The 19,392-nt window shown below is 41.6% G+C and overlaps 2 protein-coding genes across 3 annotated transcripts; both read left to right on the forward strand.

Annotated features, from left to right (window-relative positions):
• Nucleotides 1-4,263: 4,263 nt before the first annotated feature.
• Nucleotides 4,264-10,733, forward strand: LOC111837162 (retinol dehydrogenase 12-like). 2 transcript variants are annotated; one of them, XM_023799008.2, is made up of 7 exons: nt 4,264-4,340; nt 4,905-5,020; nt 8,105-8,260; nt 8,464-8,568; nt 8,840-9,049; nt 9,375-9,567; nt 10,427-10,733. In XM_023799008.2, exons 1-7 carry the CDS (start codon nt 4,267-4,269, stop codon nt 10,527-10,529), a joined length of 957 nt encoding a protein of 318 aa, XP_023654776.2. In that variant the 5' UTR covers nt 4,264-4,266; the 3' UTR covers nt 10,530-10,733. The 2 variants fall into 2 exon arrangements, with proteins under 2 accessions (XP_023654776.2, XP_023654775.1); XM_023799007.2 differs by lacking the exon at nt 4,264-4,340 and adding an exon at nt 4,351-4,485.
• Nucleotides 10,734-15,408: 4,675 nt separating this feature from the next.
• Nucleotides 15,409-17,140, forward strand: sec61g (SEC61 translocon subunit gamma). Its single transcript, XM_023799012.2, has 4 exons — nt 15,409-15,563; nt 16,071-16,184; nt 16,287-16,389; nt 16,997-17,140. The coding sequence occupies exons 2-4, from the start codon at nt 16,091-16,093 to the stop codon at nt 17,004-17,006; spliced, it is 207 nt and encodes a 68-aa protein (XP_023654780.1). The 5' UTR covers nt 15,409-15,563; nt 16,071-16,090; the 3' UTR covers nt 17,007-17,140.
• Nucleotides 17,141-19,392: the final 2,252 nt, after the last annotated feature.

Here is a 19,392-nt window from a genome sequence, read left to right on the forward strand (position 1 = left end):
AGGATGAAGGTGTGTTGGCCTGGTATGGGTAGAGCAGCCGAGAGATATTGCAAGGTTTGCCATGGCTGCCAAATAGTAGCAAGACCAGCCCCACCAGAACTGCTGAAACCCAAACCAGTACCTGATGGACCCTGGTGAGATGATGTCATAGACATACAGTACTTGGACCTATACCACCTAATCACTCCATTTTTGCGGTAGTAGACTCCTTTAGTTGCTCATATGAATACGACATCATCACCACCACCACAACTAAGCGGGTTATGGATACTCTGCAGTTGATCTTCAGTAGGCATTTACTGCCAGTCACTTGTAAATCTGACATGATAATGGTCTTCATTTTAAGTCTGAACAGTACAGACAATGGGATCACACATGCGAAAACCACACCGAAATGTGCACAAGCCAATGAAGAAATGGAGCGTCAAAATGCATCACTGTTGAAGAGAATCAGGATTGTCCAATCAGATGGACTGGATTGGAAAAGGGAATTGAGAAAGTATGTGACTGTGGTTAGAAGGATCAATTACGTCACAACAAGTAAAACCCCTGCCAAGATGCAGTTCAACCGGAAGGTGAGAGGAATATTGCAGGAATTCATTAAATTACACAATGATGAGGAACTGTGTGATCATGACACAGAGTAAAAGGTTAAGAGTGCAGTGTATGTAGATTTGTACAGAGGAGCACAGCAGTCAGAAGCCACTGTTGGTGACATTGTACTCTTGAGACAGGACAAGGGTGACAAGTTCTCAACAACATTCAAGACAACACCTCATAGAATCATCAGCAAGAGAGGAGATCAGGTGGTAGTGGAATCACCAGCAGGAGTGAGGAAATGGGCTGGGACTGAAGATAATCCATGAGAAGGAGAAAACACAGGATACACAGACCATTGTGGTTCAAGCTCCACAAACTGGAAGTGACATTGACACACCCACTCACACTTACGCAATCATTCACACAGAGCTGCGGTGTTTCTCAGAATGCGTATATGACTGTACTTGTGTTCTCATGTACCTGTTTTATGTCATCTTCCATTGCTAAAGACCAGTTCCAATACTCAAGAACAGGGGTGAATCTCATTACCAAGAACAAAAAGACTGTACTTGTGGTCTTGTCAAGACCCGTCTTGTTAACGTGCCTTCCAAGTCCGAACTTGGGGCGCAGTAAATCACGGGACTGGTCTCATTCGGTAAGGATGCAATCGATGTATCTTTGATATTTGGGGCAGAGCAAGACCAACATCCGGGAATTTTAACCGTCCTTTGCACTTGTGTCCTTAGTATCGGAACTGGTCTTCAGCAATGGAAGATGATGTAGAACTGGTACACGAGAACAAAAGTACGGTCAAGTATGCATATTGAGATTCACCCCAGAAGTACAGAGGATACTAAAAATCCCCGGATGTTGTTCTTGCCCCGCCCCAAATATCAAGGATACATCGATTGCATCCTTGCCGAAAGAGACTGATCCCATGATTCATTGGGCCCAAAGTTCTTTCTTAGAAGCCAAGTTAGCATGATTGGTCTTCCAGGACCAAAAGGATGATCTTTGCGTTCTTGGTATTGAGAAACATGTGAGCACAAGCTGTCTGATTATGTTTTGTGAGTTGTATAAACATTGTTTTTTTTTGTAATTTATGATTTCTAAGAAGGAAAGCAATACAACCCCATTTCCAAAAAAGTTGGGAAGTTCTGTAAAATGTAAAGAGAAACAGAATGCAATGATTTGCAGATCATATACACCAGTATTCAATTGAAAATAGAACAAAGATAACATATCAAATGTTGAAACCATTAGTTTTATTGTTTGATGACAAATATATGCTCAATTTGAATTTGATGCCAGCAACACATTTCAAAAAAGGCTTAGTTGCTATTGTTAAAGTGATACTGGTAAAGTAGGCATGACATTGTCGAGTTGAATTGATCATAACATTGTCACAAGTTTGATTTCTGTAACCAAAAGTTTAATTCCAAGAAAAAGAGTGATGTCATGCACAGTCACAATCTAGATTAAATGTGGACTATTAAAGGCGAGAGAGTGAACGGAGAGGTATGTCAGAATCAAATTCGATAATTACTGCCAAATGTATCAATAAATCGGGGACGTTACAGAACTCATTTACTGATTCGTCTACACATTCACAGATATATGCACGCATTTATAAATTTGTCTATAAATGCACAAATATCAATTTGCTAATCTCATGGAATATTTTGAGATTTTTATTACACATTTACAAATCTGATTACGCCCACAGAGATTCTGAAAACACATTTAAATATTCCTGTACATATTTGCATATCTCGATAAGGATTTATAGATTCTTTTACACATTAACAAATCTGATTACGCACACACAGATTGAGATAGTCCCGCAACTCTCCACACAGATTTGCAAATAATTTTGCTAAAAAAATATCCCCATACTAAACCCTTAATTTGCAGTAATCATTCAAAATGAATAGTGCAAACGGCTGGTTATAATGATACACAGCAAAATGCAAATTATTTATTTAGCACTGAGAATTTACCTACAAAAGTCACTTAATTCAATGACTATTTTAGAGACTCAACAATAAGTCCTCATTCAACTAGTCCATATTCATGAGCCTGTTTTTAACTGCTACCCACTGCTATGCCTAAGATAATGAAATGTGACACATTTTATCACCAACAATGAGTTTATGGGTGCATTTTACTTTTAATTTTGTGTATTCTTTTTTTATTTAGTTTTAGATGTAACACAACATGCCACTGTGCTGAGCAATAGTGACCCTCACCTGTATGTTTGAAAATAAGAATATTAATAATTTCACATAATGAACAAGCATGCCATGGCATCATCAAACCCTGTCCTGTAGAGAAATTTTGACTTACTTCCCGCTTCTTTGTAAAGAGTTTCCTTATGTCCATTGTGTCTGGGGAGGGAGCAAATATTGCAAACAATTGATCATTAACCAAGAATACTCTACTGTTACTTAAAGGCAAAGCTTAGGCTACTCCTAATATTTCATTGTTTAGTTGAACATTAATTTAACGTGGCCAATGGTTAAATTTTGAGGGCATACAACAAAAGAATAAGGTTTTAGCGAAAGTTGGACATAAGATGGCAATGAGGCTGACGTTACCTCCTCCGGTATCGAGCAAGCCGTTTTAACATTTAATCAAGTCACACTCCTATCCGTAATTACATTTTAGATATACATAATATCATTTCTCCTAGTCAAAATTATATTCTTAGTAGTCAGAATGGCAACTACAGAAATCCACAATTAGGCCTACATTCTTACTAGTAGAAAATGTATTTCAAGATATCTAAAACTTTATTTCTCCTAGTCACAATTCCATTTAAGATATCTTTAAATCTTTACAAAGTATGATTCAGTACAAAGAAGAGATTCACAGCTGAAGTTGCAAATCACCGGTTTATTCTCTTGACTGATTATAATCAGGGAGCGGCCATCTGACATACATTCAGCATGTACAGGAGGAAGCTCTGCCATATGTATCAGCTGTATCCCTTTTAAAGCCCTTTGGGCATCTCCCCCCCTCTCTCGGTACCTTCCGTCTACGTGACAACCACATGCAGCGAAAACCCGCAAACACACCGGCCCTTTGCGGATAAGATTGCCCACCCCTGTCCTAGGAGAAATTACGTCACTTTTGCCATTCATGTCTATTGGGCTTTCAGTTTCAGATATCCACAATTATATTTCAGATATCCAGAATGGTCATTATCTGCAATTGAATTCTTACTAGGAAAAACTCCCATTTTATCCCGACGCATCACAGTTGCCTGCGTATCACATACCTTGCTTGTGGTCCGATTGTTGTGAGCGAACTTTTTGTGAACCCGTACTGAACTTAAAGTGTTTTTATTTTTAAATATTCCATTACGTATACACAGAGAGGGAGAGAGAGAGAGAGAGAGAGAGAGAGAGATGTGTGTGTGTGTGATTACATATTATTTATTTATTTATTTATTTATTTATTTATTATTATTATTATTATTATTATTATTATTATTATTATGTTACTCATATCCTTAGCCCGACTTCCACATAGCATATGTGTTTACAAAGTGTGTTTTAATAAGTTAACATGTGTTTAAAACGTGTGGGAGGGGTATTTTACGGCTTAAACTATGAAAAAAAAATGTTCATTTATATGGTCTTTCTATATCGCTGATTTTCACCTATCGCGGATGGGTCTGGAGCGTAACATCCGCGATAGGCGGGGGATTATTGTATTCGTATAATGCGAAAAAGTAATGAGAATGTTGAATTGCGTAATGCTGTCACGACGTACTCGATCAGATTTGCGGAACAAAAGTAAGTTGCCCTCATTTTGTGATTGGATGGCTCGTAGAGGGAGGTTGGTTTGTATCATGAAATAGCCGGGACCGGAGTGGTCGCTGAATTATTCGGGGTGGGGAGCTTTAGGAGCATCTGTGCCTGAGATCATGCAGTCCGTAAGGTACGTTCGATCCGCAGGACAACCCTGCTTATAAGTCAAGTAAGAAGGTCCGTGCTACAAGAGAGAAACAACCTACCGCAGTAAAACGGCGACCTAGAATGGCGCTCGCACTAACTTAAGCATTTTTCCTGATTTTGTTTGATTTTATCTATACAATGAAGACTAGTTTTGGTGGTGTTTTGTATGGTCTTGGTTATATACCAACTGTGCGGTGGTGCTGCCGTCTTGGCTGATTTACTTGGTTAATTCTAGATCAATGACGAAATAAACATGCCCAGTATTATATGAACCGCGGAAACAACGTTCAGTAACCTATATTTACCATATAACTTATTAACTTATAATTGGAATCGCGTTTTTCCCGCCCAAAGTAATAAAAAATAGTTAATTTCTAGACGTATTGCTTTTTAATTTCTCAGGAATCTGTTCCGTGGTCCCTGGTCCTCCCCTGTTCGGCTTGATGGCAAAACCGTAATTATAACAGGGGCCAATACAGGCATTGGGAAGGAAACTGCGAGGGACCTCGCAAAGAGAGGTACGGATTTCAGTGATACGTAGGTTTGTAACGTTTCTCTTCTCCAAGATCTCTTGCAGTTATCTTTTCTGTGTATCTTTGTTTTTTCCATTGACTCCTTGTGAACAACACATTCTGGATGGGGGCCAGTATGTTGAATAGAAACAAGCAGAATGTTCTCATTGTTGAGCCACATTAGATATGGGTAATCCCCCCCCCCCCCACACACACACACACACCCGAACACCCCCACAGTCAGAGATGTTTCCGTTCCGTTAGCCTGTTGTTAAATTATGAAAGCCAAAGACGACTGTTCTCAGGGTGTATAGTTTAATTTTACTAAAGAATACTGCTCTTTTTGATTTCATAAATGTATTGCTAATATCGATTTTTATGGTTTGAAACAATTCCCCACATTGTCAATTAAAATTTTTATAAAAATATGTATGCTCCTTCTTGTCATGATCTGCCAAGCCGGAACCAGGGAAGCAGGGACAGGATTCAAGCGATCGGGAAACACAGGGTTTAATTGAGAACGAAGAACAGGCAGAACAACACAATGACTTTAGACTTCAGTGACCGGACTGGGGAAAACATACCTAACGCAGACTTAAATACATTGGACTAATGACCACAACAAGAAACAGCTGGTAAACACAGGGAATCCACACGGGGTAGATGAGGGGGCGTGGCACACGGGAGGATCGGACAAGCATGGCATGACAGAACCCCCCTATACGCAAATGGCGCAAACTCTGGGCTCGCCTAAGGGCAGCGAGGAATGGGACCGGGGACACAGGACCTGGACAACAAAAGCAAAACATCAATGGAGCACTGGGAACAAGACAGACACAAAGGCAGTAACACAGACAGCAACTGACAAATAACGGGGAAAGCAAACAGGCACAGGGGCAACAAAAATGGAGACGGGGAACACCAATGGGAGGAATGAAGGGGCCAGGAGTGAATGAAGGTGAAACAGGAGGATGAGGAGCAGACACAGGGGGCACAAAGGTAGAGGGCAAGGAGGCAAAGGGCAGGGGGAAACAGGGAGCTGGAGGGAACCCCAGCATTCGGGGGGTGGAAGCCACAGGGGCAGCAGGTGACCGTGAGGCCGGAGCCGAAGGGACCCTCGGCGAGAGTGAGGGAGGAGCAGAAGGGGATGTTGAAGGGGGCGAGGAGGAAGGTGGAGGGACTGGCAAAGGGGGCAAGGAGGAAGATGAAGGGGACACTGGTGGAGGGGAAGAGGGAACAGCAGCCACTGCCGGCCAAGGCATAGGCGACCGATGAGTCGGAGACAGGGGACCCGCAGGCGACTGATGAGGCGTTGGAGGCAGGACTGCAGCTGGCCGACGAGGTGCCACAGGCGGAACCGAAGGCAACCCCCGAGCCGAAGCCAGGGGGACCGCAGGCAACCGCCGAGCTGAAGCCGAAGGACCCGCAGGCGACTGCCGAGCCGCAGCCAGGGGGACCGAAGGCGAGCCAGGGGGCAGGGTGGGTGGGACCAGACCCCAGCGCAGGTATCCTTTCCCCTTCTGGGAGACTGAGAGGCGGGGGCCTGGCCGGGATCTGCCATGCTGGGGCGATGGTGACGTGGGAGTCTCTGGAGATGACAGGGTAATCCCCGAGGGGTCCCATTCAAGCTCCTCCTCCAACTCCACTAAGGAGGGAAGAGCGGTGGTCGGGCAATCAGGGACCTCCTCGGGGACTGGGCCCATGGGAGCAGTGTCCAGGGGATCAGGAACAGGAACCTCCAGGGGTGGAGCTTCAGCCGCCGGCACAGGAACCACGGGGGGCACAGCTGGGGCTTGAGGACCCACGGGATGGCATCCCCAATGGAGCTGGCCCCTTTAAGAGCCAGGCACGGTCCAAAAAACAGGCGAGTTGCTAGCGCTGGCAGCAAAGCGGCAGGCGGACGAGTTTCGGGCGTCTGTTCGGGCGGGGCGATGGCAGCATCCAGAATCGGGAGGAGTTCCTCCTGACACATAGCAGGGCAGGCGGGCTGTTTTAGTCAGTATATTACCTTGTCCACTGTGCTGAGGTATTCTTCCTCTATACGACAAGGCACTTGGTTGTAGAGTCCGGTCATTCTGTCACAATCTGCCGAGCCGGGACCGGGGAAGCAGGGACAAGACTCAAGCGATTGGGAAACACAAGGTTTAACTGAGAACGGAGAACAAGCAGAACAAGACAATGACATTAGACTTCAATGACCGGACTGGGGAAAACATACCTAACGCAGACTTAAATACATTGGACTAATGACAACAATCAGAAACACCTGGGGAACATGGGGAATCCACATGGGGTAGATGAGGGGGTGTGGCACACGGGAGGATCGCTCAAGTGGGGCATGACACTTCTCATTTGTTAAATTTCAGGTATTAAATTTTTAACCCTGAATCTCTTTATGATAAATATAGAACCCCTTCAGTGTGCTTTGCACACAAATAGGCTTGTGTCTAAGAAAATAAGCATTAAGTAGCACATGATTGTTTGTCAAACAACTGCAGCCCCATGTACATATATGGAAATGTTTAATTGGACACCTTTAAGAATTTCAGAAAATCTGGGTGAATCTCTATACTAAGAATGCAAAGACTGTACTTGTTGTCTTGACAAGACCAGTCTTGTTAACTTGCATCCCAAGAATAAACCTGGGGTGCAATGAATCATGGAATTGGTCTCGTTCGGCCAGGATGTGATCGATGTATCCTTCATTCTTGGGGTGGAGCAAGACCAACATCCAGGGATTTTTCCTGTCCTCTTTGTTCTTAGAATTGGAATTGGTCTTCGGCAATGGAAGATGTCATAAAACGGGTACACGAGAACCCAAGTATGGTCAAGAACTTGTACTGAGATTTACCCTCTGTATGACAAACCAATAACGTCAGATCATAGAAGTCCATTTGTAGCATGTCGAATATGGGTTACCGCTTCATAAAGCTGTTAAAAATGTCACTTTTTAAAAAATATATACAGTATTTCATTCATTGGGTTTGAGGTAAGTTTGTGTTCTAATCTGTGATTTGTTTCATGTGAGTGTGGGAACCCCGGCTGTATCTTCATATTGTTGGTGAGTTTGTGACATACTGCCAATCACAGGTGCTCGTGTCATCATGGCCTGTCGAGACGTGGAGAAAGGAGAGGTGGCTATGGATGAGATTATGCAAGACTCCGGATCTAAAGATATTGTTCTTAGCAAACTGGATCTGTCTGACACCAAGTCTATCAGGGAATTTGCAGAATTAATTAATAAAGGTAAGTCAGCCTTGTTCTTTATCTGTTCCTATAAAAAGGAATACAGGTTTGTTTAGACACAAAATACCTTGTTTTTGAATGCAAATGGTTATGTCTATGATCTCCAAGATCTTGGCATTCCCTTTCAACAACATTTATTTTTGTCAGTGAGAAATAACTCTTCACCAAGAATCTAGAATTTTGTTTTTACCTTTCACTTTCAGAAGAGAAACAGGTCGACATCCTTATCAACAATGCTGGAATTATGATGTGTCCGTATTCCAAGACTATAGATGGTTTTGAGATGCAGTTTGGTGTCAACCACTTAGGTAAGGTTCATAGAAGTAACACAAATGACCCCCCCCCCCCAAGATTCTCTTTACATTTATGCCGAATTAAGAAAAGATTTTTTCAGTATAAGAAATTTCACTGGCTTCAGTTAATCTTAAATATTTAATAATGCAAAAGCTGGATTGAACCCATACTTTTTTTGCAATGAATGTGCTGTTCTTGGGTTTATTCATTGTAGTTTAAGGTAAATATCTCCATGAGTCTTTTAGTTCATTTCATGTGACTGGCTGTTCCATCCAAATCCTACAGGTCACTTTCTGCTTACCTACCTTCTGATCGATCTGATAAAAAAGTCTGCCCCAGCCAGAATCATCAATGTGTCATCCATGGCTCACACGTGGGGCCCCATCAGACTGGATGACATCAACCACGAGAAGAGCTATGACTCCAAAAAGGCGTACGGACAGAGCAAGCTGGCCAACATCCTCTGCACACGCCTTATGGCTAAGAAATTAGAAGGTAAGTACAGATATCAGGAGCCTGCACTGCGAGCGTAATCACAGGAGTAACTCCCTTATTTCAAAAGGTGGAAAGTGTATTTAAGCATGGAAATTACAAAAAGACATAAATGCAAGAGAAACTAGCATATCAACAGAAAACATGACTGTTGCATAGTGAAGAGTCGAACAGTCATTTTAGATTGAAAAGCACACTTCCATTTTTAACGTGACATTGTTTCAATATTTGAATTATGAATGAATATCATTGCTAGCTTCATCACTATGGGGCACTGAAAGCCTGCAGAACTTAACAGTTGGATGAGCTGACAATGTTGCGCTCTTAGGCACCGGTGTGACCACATATGCGCTACATCCTGGAGTGGTGCAGTCGGAACTGTGGAGGCACCTCAGTGCTCCCGCACAGCTGGGCGTGAAGATGATCAAGCCCTTCACGAAGACATCCGTGCAGGGTGCCCAGACCTCCATTTACTGTGCTGTCGCCCCAGAGCTAGAGAAAACAACTGGAGGATACTACAGGTGCAACTATACAGTAGATGCCGACTCTTTGTGTTTGTTCTGTCCTTTCAAACAACAGTTGAAAACTTCATTCCAGTGACACAGTGGTGCAGTGGTTGGCACTGTGAGTCTCTGCCATGGCTCTGTGTGTTGTTTGCATGTTCTCCTCATGTCATCATGGGGTTCCCTCCAAGTTCTCTAGTTTACCAGCACAGTCCAAAAAAGTGCTGAATTATCCATAGGTGTGAATGGCGTGTGCATGGCCTGCAGCGGCCTGGCATCTCACCCTGGGTTATTCCCTGCCTTGCACATGTAGCTTCCAGGACAGCCTCCAGACCCCTGTGGCCATGGGGGTTAGAAAATGGTTGGATGCAGGGGTGCCACTAGAAAGTACAGGCTAAATGACTCCATGAGAGCATACATGTATAATTTTGGCCCCACAATTTAGATGAAGTCAATTGTGTCACCCCCCCCCCCCCTTTTTGGGACCCTTAGATTAGAAGGAAACTTTATTCAGTTGGCGCTTACAGAATGTGCTGGTCTTTGCTCTTCCTCTGCTCTTTATTGTTAGGGTAGGATCTCAGTTCACCTGATGTCTGGGTGTAAATCTGTGCTCTACTCTACTGCCATGGAAAAGGGTTCCCTAACCCTCCTGTAGAGGGTAGACTGATCATGCTGATTTAAGTGTGAATAACAGTCAAGTGGAACATGGCAGCATATCCAAGATATCATACTTCATCTCAAGAACTGCATTGACTCATTTTGATGTAAGGTTTAGTTCTTGTGCTGTCGCTCACTTAGTGTCACACTATGTGTGTGAGAGCTCTACCTTTTAATGTATTTTTCAGGACTATGCCAACGTTCTTTGCTCTGTTAACAGTGACTGTGCCCCAGCAAGCTGCTCCCAAGCTGCCAGAGATGACGAAATGGCACAGAAACTCTGGGAACTTAGCTGCCAGATGCTTGGAATAACGTGGGACTGAGTGATGGTGACTTTCTCTCTGTCCTGTTTTTCTGTTCATGACCGACCTGATAAGTAAAAATTACTAGCTGAAAAAAGATTAAACGTTGAATTCCTTAACAGTAATCCCTTATTAAACTAGTTATAAAAATCTGAGTATATGTGCCAATTCGTTGAAGATACCTTTGCAAAATGCAGTTTTTCCATAAAAGTTTGGTATAAAGTGCTCTGGTAGATGTGCTTGTTGTTTGGTCTCTTCATCGCAGGAAACCAATTAAAATGACATGCTGGAAAATTTAAAGTAATGACCACTGCCTGTAATAGTAATAGTTGGTGTTGTGTGGGCATTTTAGTTGATTCTACAATTACATACATAATTGGCCCATTTTAAGATTGATTTGACAGGCTGCATCAGCTCTGTAACCAGTGTTTAGCTCTTCAATGAATCTAAAATCATAACATCCTAAAATCAATTAGCAAAAACTCAGTTGTAATTATTTGATGTTAAAAACTCCATGGTGAATGTGAAACGGTGCCTCCATTCAATGAGAAATTCCCTGTATTTGAAGGGCAGTTGAGAAACTGAAATATCAGTATGTGTGGGATGACAGGATTGGGAAACAACAGAAACTCTTAACATTTCCCAAGTGTATCTTCTAAAGCTTGTGCGCTCAGTGCTTTGTCCTAATTAGTCATTCAGCCATGTTCGCTGATCTGCATGTCGCCAAACAGGCCCTATTGTAGCCGTCACGCTCTACATCGTCCATTGCCATTCTGAGTGGGAAAAACTTTTTTGGAGAAATGTTGGGTCATGTAGTGCACAATTCTTTCTTTCTTTCTTTTTTTTCTTTCTTTCTTTCATTTCTTTCTGCTCATGTCCTCATCAGTCAGTGCAGTGTGCATGGTTTTTTTTATTATTATTATTTTTATATAAGGTGCACCACGTTCTGAAGAGCGAATTTCCAGAAAACAGTCCACACATGCCCATACCTACCTACCATTGAGGACACCGAGGTCAAGCCCTCAGTATTGTTTCTGCAGCTCCAATAACCATGATTCATCACAGGGCACAGCTAGGAAGGGCCAACAATTTTGACCTCGGTGTTCTAAAAATCCAGGCTACAGCCCTGAGTCCACAGGATGCATTATCCAGAAAAGTTCTTCATTTGATTGCCTGAAGACTGACTGTAGGTCACTGGCAATCTCAAAAACAACAAAAAATGGACTGGAAATGTCATCCTCCTCATTGTTGTGTTCACTGGTGAACTATGCTCTATAAGAGAGATACCAGTTAATCAGCCTACCTACAGCTCTGGAAGAAATTAAGAGACCACTGCAAAATTTTCAATTTCACTCATTTCTCAATTTATGGATGTGCATCGGTATAAAATATACATTTTTTTTTTGTAAAATCCAGCCTGGCTGTTCCCTGCTTCTCACTAATGCTAGTTGCTTTATGGGACATCAGCTCTGCGACTGAAAGCCTCATACAAACTGTCCTAGCTGTGCACTTCACACCTGCACTTAATGTTTTCCATTCTTTTTGAACATAACTAGATGTCATCCCCCGATTCATGAGGCACTGCTGGATAAGTTGACTGTCATCTCTGTATTTAGAAAGTTGCTTCCGCCCTTTTACCTGGCTGGTTTCTGGTCATTCCCAGTGTCTCCTGCTTTACATTTTTCTTGTGTACTGCTGTCTTACAAATTTTGAACTTGGAACCAACCTGCCGCTCAGTGTAGCCTTCCAGCAGAACCAGGATTAAACCAGGATTTAACAATGAAGATTCTTAAAAAATATGGAGTTGTCTCCATATTTTCCAGAGCTGCATATATCAAGCCAAGATTTGCATCCTCATCAACAAACTGCCTATATGCTGCATAAAATGTACTTTTTTTCCATCTGGACTCAATGTCTGCATTCTAACAAATGAGCTAAATATTTTTGTATAATTTTAAATATATTTAAAATATTAACATAGACAGATATTGCTGTAGAATTTTACATGTTCATTCCTATACATTTTTAGAACTAGCACATTTGGGTACCTCAGGTAACTGATAGCTTATGACTGATGAGGATTTTTTCCTAATGGAAAAAATCCTTTTATAAATGAAGCAGAAAAGCTTGCCTGTGTACATTACCTCGACATAGGATTATTTAAGTGCATTGCTGTCTGTGTCTACCTCTAGCTGCCTGTCAAAGGTAACTATGTTGCACTAGGATATCTTAAGTATTGCCGTTTTTTCCTCGCAAATGCTTAGATGTGCTAATTATGCCGCCAATGAATTAGGCAATTCTTAATGCCACACAAGCAGAATTGCAAATATTTTTGCACAACAATCAACGATTTCCTCATCGGGTGTACAGTGCCAGTCAAAAGTTTGCTGTTACTGGATTTGTCCCTATATTAGCTATGTTACTTGCCTTACAGTGAACGGTAATGAAGAAATACATATCATATTGCAAGGACGAGAAATGGTCAACATCTCAAACTTTAGACTCTTCAGAATAACTTGCTTTTGCTTCAATGACAGCATTACACTTGGAATTCTTTTAAACAGCTTCCAGATGTAGCCACCTAGAACACTTCTTCAGCGTTGCTGAAGGAGGTTCCTGAAGTGCTGGGCACAGATTGGCTGCCTTGCTCTTACTGTTTGATTCAACTCATCCCAAACCAACTCTATAGGGTTTAGGTGGGGGGGATTCTGGTGGCCAGGTCGTCTGTCGCAGCACTCCATCTACATAACCTAAAGGTGTACTTAGGGTCCTTATCTTGTTGAAAATCAAATGATTTTCTATCCAGAATTTTGACTGTTCCTGTACATCAATCTCCAATGCTATAGACCTTTTTGAAAAACATTAGACATGTGCTAACACGAAAATCAAATGGAAGTGTCACACCAAGCGAATCACTATAAAATGTCGTTAGCAGGTAATGTCCAGTCCAAAAATCTTAAAACGGCACAGCTATGCAATTAATTAACTACTCGTGCAAATTTGACACTTAAGTAATAAGCGCACACCAAGTCACTCAACACATGGTAGACAAGGACAGGGAAGAAGACGACATAGTCTAAGGAGAAGACCAAGAAGAAAGGTAGGAAATTAAACAAAGTACAACGATCATTGTATTAGGGTTATTGTTCATAATTTCTTTTTTTTAAATGAGTAACTGTCTTACAGTATTCGATTTGTACTGCATTGCCTTCAGTAAAATTGGTTATTACAGTAAAAATGTGTGTTCGCATTTCTGCATTTCATCCTTCTGTGTTTATACTGTATGATAAGTAACATACAGTGCACTGTAATCAACCACTATGCTAGGCCTCACAGAGTAGTATTGTAAGTGTTTTGACTGTCATTATCCACCGACTGCTTGGATGTGACACTCACAGCCAAAGGTCAGTTCTGCTTACTTTGCTGCCATAAGGTCACCAGGGATATTCTGCATGACACAACCAGGGGTTGCTCAATATATTGGGCCCCTCAGTCTAGGTCAATCCAGTTGTTTTCCAAATTTTTTAGGGACCATTGGAAACATCCTAACTCTCCCCCCCTTATGGCATCCCTGGACACAACTATGGGATTATTTATTAGTATAAGACCATTGATTTTCCTTTGTTTTCCTGCTAAAGTGCATATTTCCCTTAGAACATTTTCAAGTGAACTCAGACATCCAAACTGCAACAATGGAACCCTACACAGGGCAAGCAGTTTTGGGAAATGGATGGATGGAATAAAAGGAATTTTTTTACGGTTTAGGATTTTCTTTTCTTTTTTTTCTTCCCTAAAACTGAATGCCCAGCCTAAACCGTAAGATCTAGACTTACCAAATTTGGCAGCAAGATGTCAATTCCTACCCACTACTCAGGCCCTCCGACCCGTCCCTGTCAGTCAAAGGGGGGCGCCGTCATGCCCCACAACACGTTTTGGTCGATATCTCCTGTGCTACTTGTCCTAAACTTAAATTTTATTGCCAGTCCAATTCACTATGTCGTGCCAAATCCAGTAACATATAGAACTTTGTTCTCCATCTTTGCATTTTTCCATGATTTATATTTGTCTGAAAACAGCTTTTTTCCGTTAACCTCCTAGGATTTTCACCAAACCTACATAAATCTGGTGTCGTTCAAATCAGGAGACAGTCCTTTTAAAGATTTAGAAAAAAAAAAAAACTTTTGGTAAGGTATGGCCACCAACCACACCCTGACTGTACTGGTGCCTCACCCATTTCAATCAGACAGCTATATCTCAGGCACACTTCAGCCAATCATTACCAAATATCTAATTCTGATGAAGGGCTGTACCGCAGAGAGACCCTCCAAATTTCGTGTCGATCGGTCAAACGGTAGCGCTATAGCCTCTGTCCATATATGTCTAAGACCCACCTAGTCTAATTCAGCTATAATGAGTTACCAGATCAGGTAGGAAGGTGTCTACCGATCTCACCCATCTTACCAACAGCAGCGGGTGGCTCAGTGGACTAAGCCTGTGTGCCTGTAATCAGAGGGTCGCCGGTTCGAACCCAGCTTCGGTGGGTATTTCAGCTAGGTAGCCTGATGTGCACAGCGTACTCTCTGACATCGACTGACCTGTTATGCCTGCACTAAAAGCACCTCCATCCTACTACATAGACCATCTCACCGAAACCAGTCCTGCTCTGTCCTACATCTCCTATCCCGACCACCTGTCCGATCATCCTACGCTTTGGACCCGTTCGTAACTGCCTGAAGTTTCTAGTTATTATTATTATTACCATTGTCTGTTTTCTTAAATTGATTCACAATTAAAATTCAGAATCCAATGAAGCGAACTGAACTGATCTGGGGTCAGGATCGAAGAAACGTGCGACTTTCCTCAGCCCACTGCTTACGTGTTACAAAAAGGACTTCCGGTGTTAGAGAGTGACGCGCATGCGCACTGTAAGGAAACGTCATCTTTCCGTTGAAAAGGCAACTTGCTACGTACGTGGCTCTATTCTAGCAAAGTTAGCTGACCAAATCGGTTAGAGTGCTCCCGAAGTATTATAAAGAAGCTCATTTATTCGCAGAGGTAAGGCACTTTAAGTTTTGTATGTAAAAATATGTCGTGATGTATCTCGCGGTATGCTAGCTGATCTGCGGAACACGCTAATCGGGCACCGTAAATTTGCCTGTAAATCCCCGTTTCCCAAGTAGCGATTGTGGCTTGTAGTCTCAGATCGTGGCAGTTGAGATTTAGAACTATTTAAAATTTGGCCCACTTGTAACGAAGCAACTAATAATGTGGATCTACGGTTAATAAGGGAAATACTACTGAGCAGGGGATGAATAACAAACCTTTGCGGGTAGTGTATGTGAGGTGGCGTAGTGTAAGTTAAATGCCCACATCAACGACACTAAAATGTCAGCTCTTACAATACAACGTACATTTAACCACAATTTGATTTGTTTGCTGGTGGAGAAGGTTGTTGGGGATGAGGCACAGTGGATAAGATTTAGTCGTATGGTCAAATGTAGTTAGTAGTAGTGATCTTCGTTTTTAATATTTGATCTTTATTCTGATTCTTTTTTTTCATAGCCAGAGCCTTCGCGATCACCATGGATCAAGTAATGCAGTTTGTAGAACCCAGTCGTCAGTTTGTGAAGGACTCGATAAGACTAGTGAAGAGATGCACCAAACCAGACAGAAAAGGTACGTCTTCTGGTGTTTGAAAAAACTAAATGCATTTCATTGTACCCTGGCCCATACTGACGTACAGCCTTCCCCATTCTCACTGTTTATTAATTTCTTTAGAATTTCAGAAGATCGCCATGGCTACGGCAATTGGGTTTGCCATCATGGGCTTCATTGGCTTCTTTGTCAAGCTGATCCACATTCCCATTAACAACATCATTGTGTAAGTTGGGACCCTCATCCATTCCAAGTTTCTAGATGTGCATTTAGTTAAAAACACTACTGCCTTTGTCGAGGGTGTACTTTGATGTCTAATACAGATTTATGTTATGTTCAGTTACATTGTTTAAATTTGTTTGGAAATTAAGTTTTGTAGCTTACATCCAGTGGTGGGTGTGTGTGCGTTCGTGTATTCACACATATCCACACATACTGTTTTTTTTTTTTGTTTTTTTTTTAAAGAGAGGTATTTTAGTTACCCCCACACACACACACACACACACTTTTTCCTATCATCCTATGCATGTATGGTCACTGAAAATATTAGATTTTTGCCTCCCTGGTTTCACAGCAGATCCTTCATGGAGCAGTTTGCTCAGAGCCCCTGACAGTGGCATCAGTGGGCAGATAAAGCTGTAATGTGAGAAGGGAGTCAATTATGGGACAAAATAAGCAATTTCTAGTGGCTGTAAGGCCTAGCAAGTTAAAGTTGGGAATGATAAAGCTTTTTGTGCAGCGCCAGTTTCTTAGTTTTAACATTATATAAAGTAGGTTCCAGTATGTGCCAGCAGGGTTTAAATGAGATTTTTTTTTCTTCTTCCATCTTCCAGGGGTGGCTGAGGAATCTGAGAAGTGACTGCAAGAAGCTGAATCTCCACATTAAAGCTGGACAGCTGGGATAGGCTAGGGTTTAGTCATCACTTGTATATGTGTACTTGGCTGTGTAAATAAATAAATTGAAACATTTGCTTTTAGCGCTATGTCCTATGTGTTTACTTTTCAATCTCTGTACAATTATAAGTGATTGTCTACAGCAGAGGCAGGCAGTCTTATCCAGAAAGGGTCACCATGTATGTGGGTTTTTGCTGCAACTCCCTAATTGGATTACTCATTAGAGTACTGCTTGGCTGAAGAGTCCCCACACCTGGGTTTGAACAGCTGACCTAAGGGTTCTCAAGGACCTGTATACACACTGCCCCTTTGTGGATAAGAGAGCCTACGCTGGTTTGCAGTGTTAAAATTCATGCATGAAATAAACCCCAAAACCAAATATTTAGCATTCAAATGTGATTATTTACATGAATGAAAAACTGTACAATTTAACCAGTAATTTAAAAATGATTTATCACAGATAAAAGCAAGTAGCCAAATGATTCTCACATTTAAATGTACCATGAGTGCTAATTATGATGCATCAGTTTCATCTCGCATTGGCTTCTGATGGGCTGCACATTAAGAAACCCTCATTTAGTTGGATTTATTTAAACTTCCAAGCCAAAGTGCTTGGGTGCCTGGAATAATTTTAACCAATTACATTTTTACCAAGACTTTTTTTATCCATCCTACTTGGAGATGTTTAGATGCTTCCCAGCTAAATATTTTCTGATAGTATAAACACTGACACACCTCAGCCTTATGTAATTCTGGCAGATGATGCCAGTGAGGCATTTGGTATGGGTGGGTCACCTGGTTCCTTCCTCCCAAAATGCAGCAAGTGATACCAAACAATCTAGTCACTGCATCTGCTTGTTGCTTCCAGAATCCCGTATGTGATTATTAATGATAGTCGTGAGAAGATGGAAAGCAAAGATGGTTTGTAATGGAGGATCGAGATTGAAGACTGATAACATGAATCAGGTAGGTTTCCTCATAGCCTGCGCTTTGGGGAAGTGCTTGCTCTGTGGGATGGCTTCTGTTTTTCTGCACAGCTGCTCGCCTAAGATTCAAAGCAAAACCAGGCTTCCTTTATCTACACTCCTAGGAACAGTCTCCCACCCCCTGGGTTTCCCCACAAGAATGACAGACTTTGCAAAATAAGTACCTGTATATGATAACTAGATGTGTTGGAAATGAGCCCACAAATCCTTTTGAAATACTATTTTTTGGCAACTGATGTGTACCCTGATAAAAAAATGGGCTTTAAGATATTGTGGTACAATTGGCTGCTCTCCATAAGTATAAACTAACGTCAAGGCACGTCAAAGACTAAGTCATTGTTTCTGAATAATCACAACTATCTATGAATTTGATAGTTGACCCTGGCAGAGGTCCAGTGTACAGGTATTTCAAACATTTGAAACTGGCAACAGATATTTGCTTTTATTTGGGTAAGAAGGTGACAATTTTTAAAAGCAGGGCCCCGCAATCCTGGCCAGGATAAACACTTAGAAGATGGGTGCAGACTGCAGGTGCAGTGAAAAAGCAGGATATCCAGCTGTCTCTGCACTGCTGCCAGCTACTCCAGTGATGAGATTTGCAGAAACACACAGAAAAATGTGCACGTAGTTTAGTCCTCAAAATATCTGAGATTGTCTTACTCTATTAAAAGTTGACATGCATGGTATTTAGGTTTCCTCAGTAACTAGGAATACCAATCTTCAATTTCTCTTACATGAATAAATTAGCATTAATGGTAGATCTGGAAAATCTACAAAAAGCAGCACCCTGTAAGGATTAGGATTGGGAGCCTGGGATCCACAATATCACACTTAAGATGCATTTTCCTCAGTTAAAAGGTGTAAAATAATGGTGCAAGTTTGCTTCAGAGTAAATTAGTCTGATTACAGACTACAGTCTAAGCTTTGTCAACAACGACCCCTAGTGACTGTATTTGTCACTACAAAAATCCTGTTCACCGTTGGCCACTTAGACTTTTACTGCAGGCCTGTGCATCTGTTGTTAGAAGCTTAGACTTAGTTTTGGAAAATAACAACATCCTAATATGCAGTAAGGTTACATTAATTTATTAGGTGGAGAAAGAAATTTCAGGCATTGTAAATAAATGAGCTTGTGTGATCAATTTGGAGGCCACTGCGATGAGTTATGTTCTACGTCTTTTCTGCAAATTCACACAAATATAAAACACAGTGTTTCTTTGAACATTTATGCTTTAAAATATTTTAAATCAAACTCTGAGTATCAGTTGAGCTTGGCAAATGGTTTCTATCATTTTAGGCCAATATGTTGCAGTATTTAAGCTATAAATAAATAACAAAACATAAAAATC

The sequence above is a fragment of the Paramormyrops kingsleyae genome, chromosome 15 (assembly GCF_048594095.1).
Source record: "Paramormyrops kingsleyae isolate MSU_618 chromosome 15, PKINGS_0.4, whole genome shotgun sequence".
NCBI lineage: Eukaryota > Metazoa > Chordata > Actinopteri > Osteoglossiformes > Mormyridae > Paramormyrops > Paramormyrops kingsleyae.

What these genes read in the sequence shown, in the direction of transcription:
- LOC111837162 (XM_023799008.2), top strand. Translation starts at nt 4,267, where the DNA reads ATGCGAAAAAGTAATGAGAATGTTGAATTGCGTAATGCTGTCACGACG. An exon ending in GAGGGACCTCGCAAAGAGAG is followed by an intron (nt 5,021 to 8,104) that starts GTACGGATTTCA and finishes TGCCAATCACAG; the next exon opens with GTGCTCGTGTCATCATGGCC. An exon ending in TGCAGAATTAATTAATAAAG is followed by an intron (nt 8,261 to 8,463) that starts GTAAGTCAGCCT and finishes TTTCACTTTCAG; the next exon opens with AAGAGAAACAGGTCGACATC.
- sec61g (XM_023799012.2), top strand. Translation starts at nt 16,091, where the DNA reads ATGGATCAAGTAATGCAGTTTGTAGAACCCAGTCGTCAGTTTGTGAAG. An exon ending in CACCAAACCAGACAGAAAAG is followed by an intron (nt 16,185 to 16,286) that starts GTACGTCTTCTG and finishes TAATTTCTTTAG; the next exon opens with AATTTCAGAAGATCGCCATG.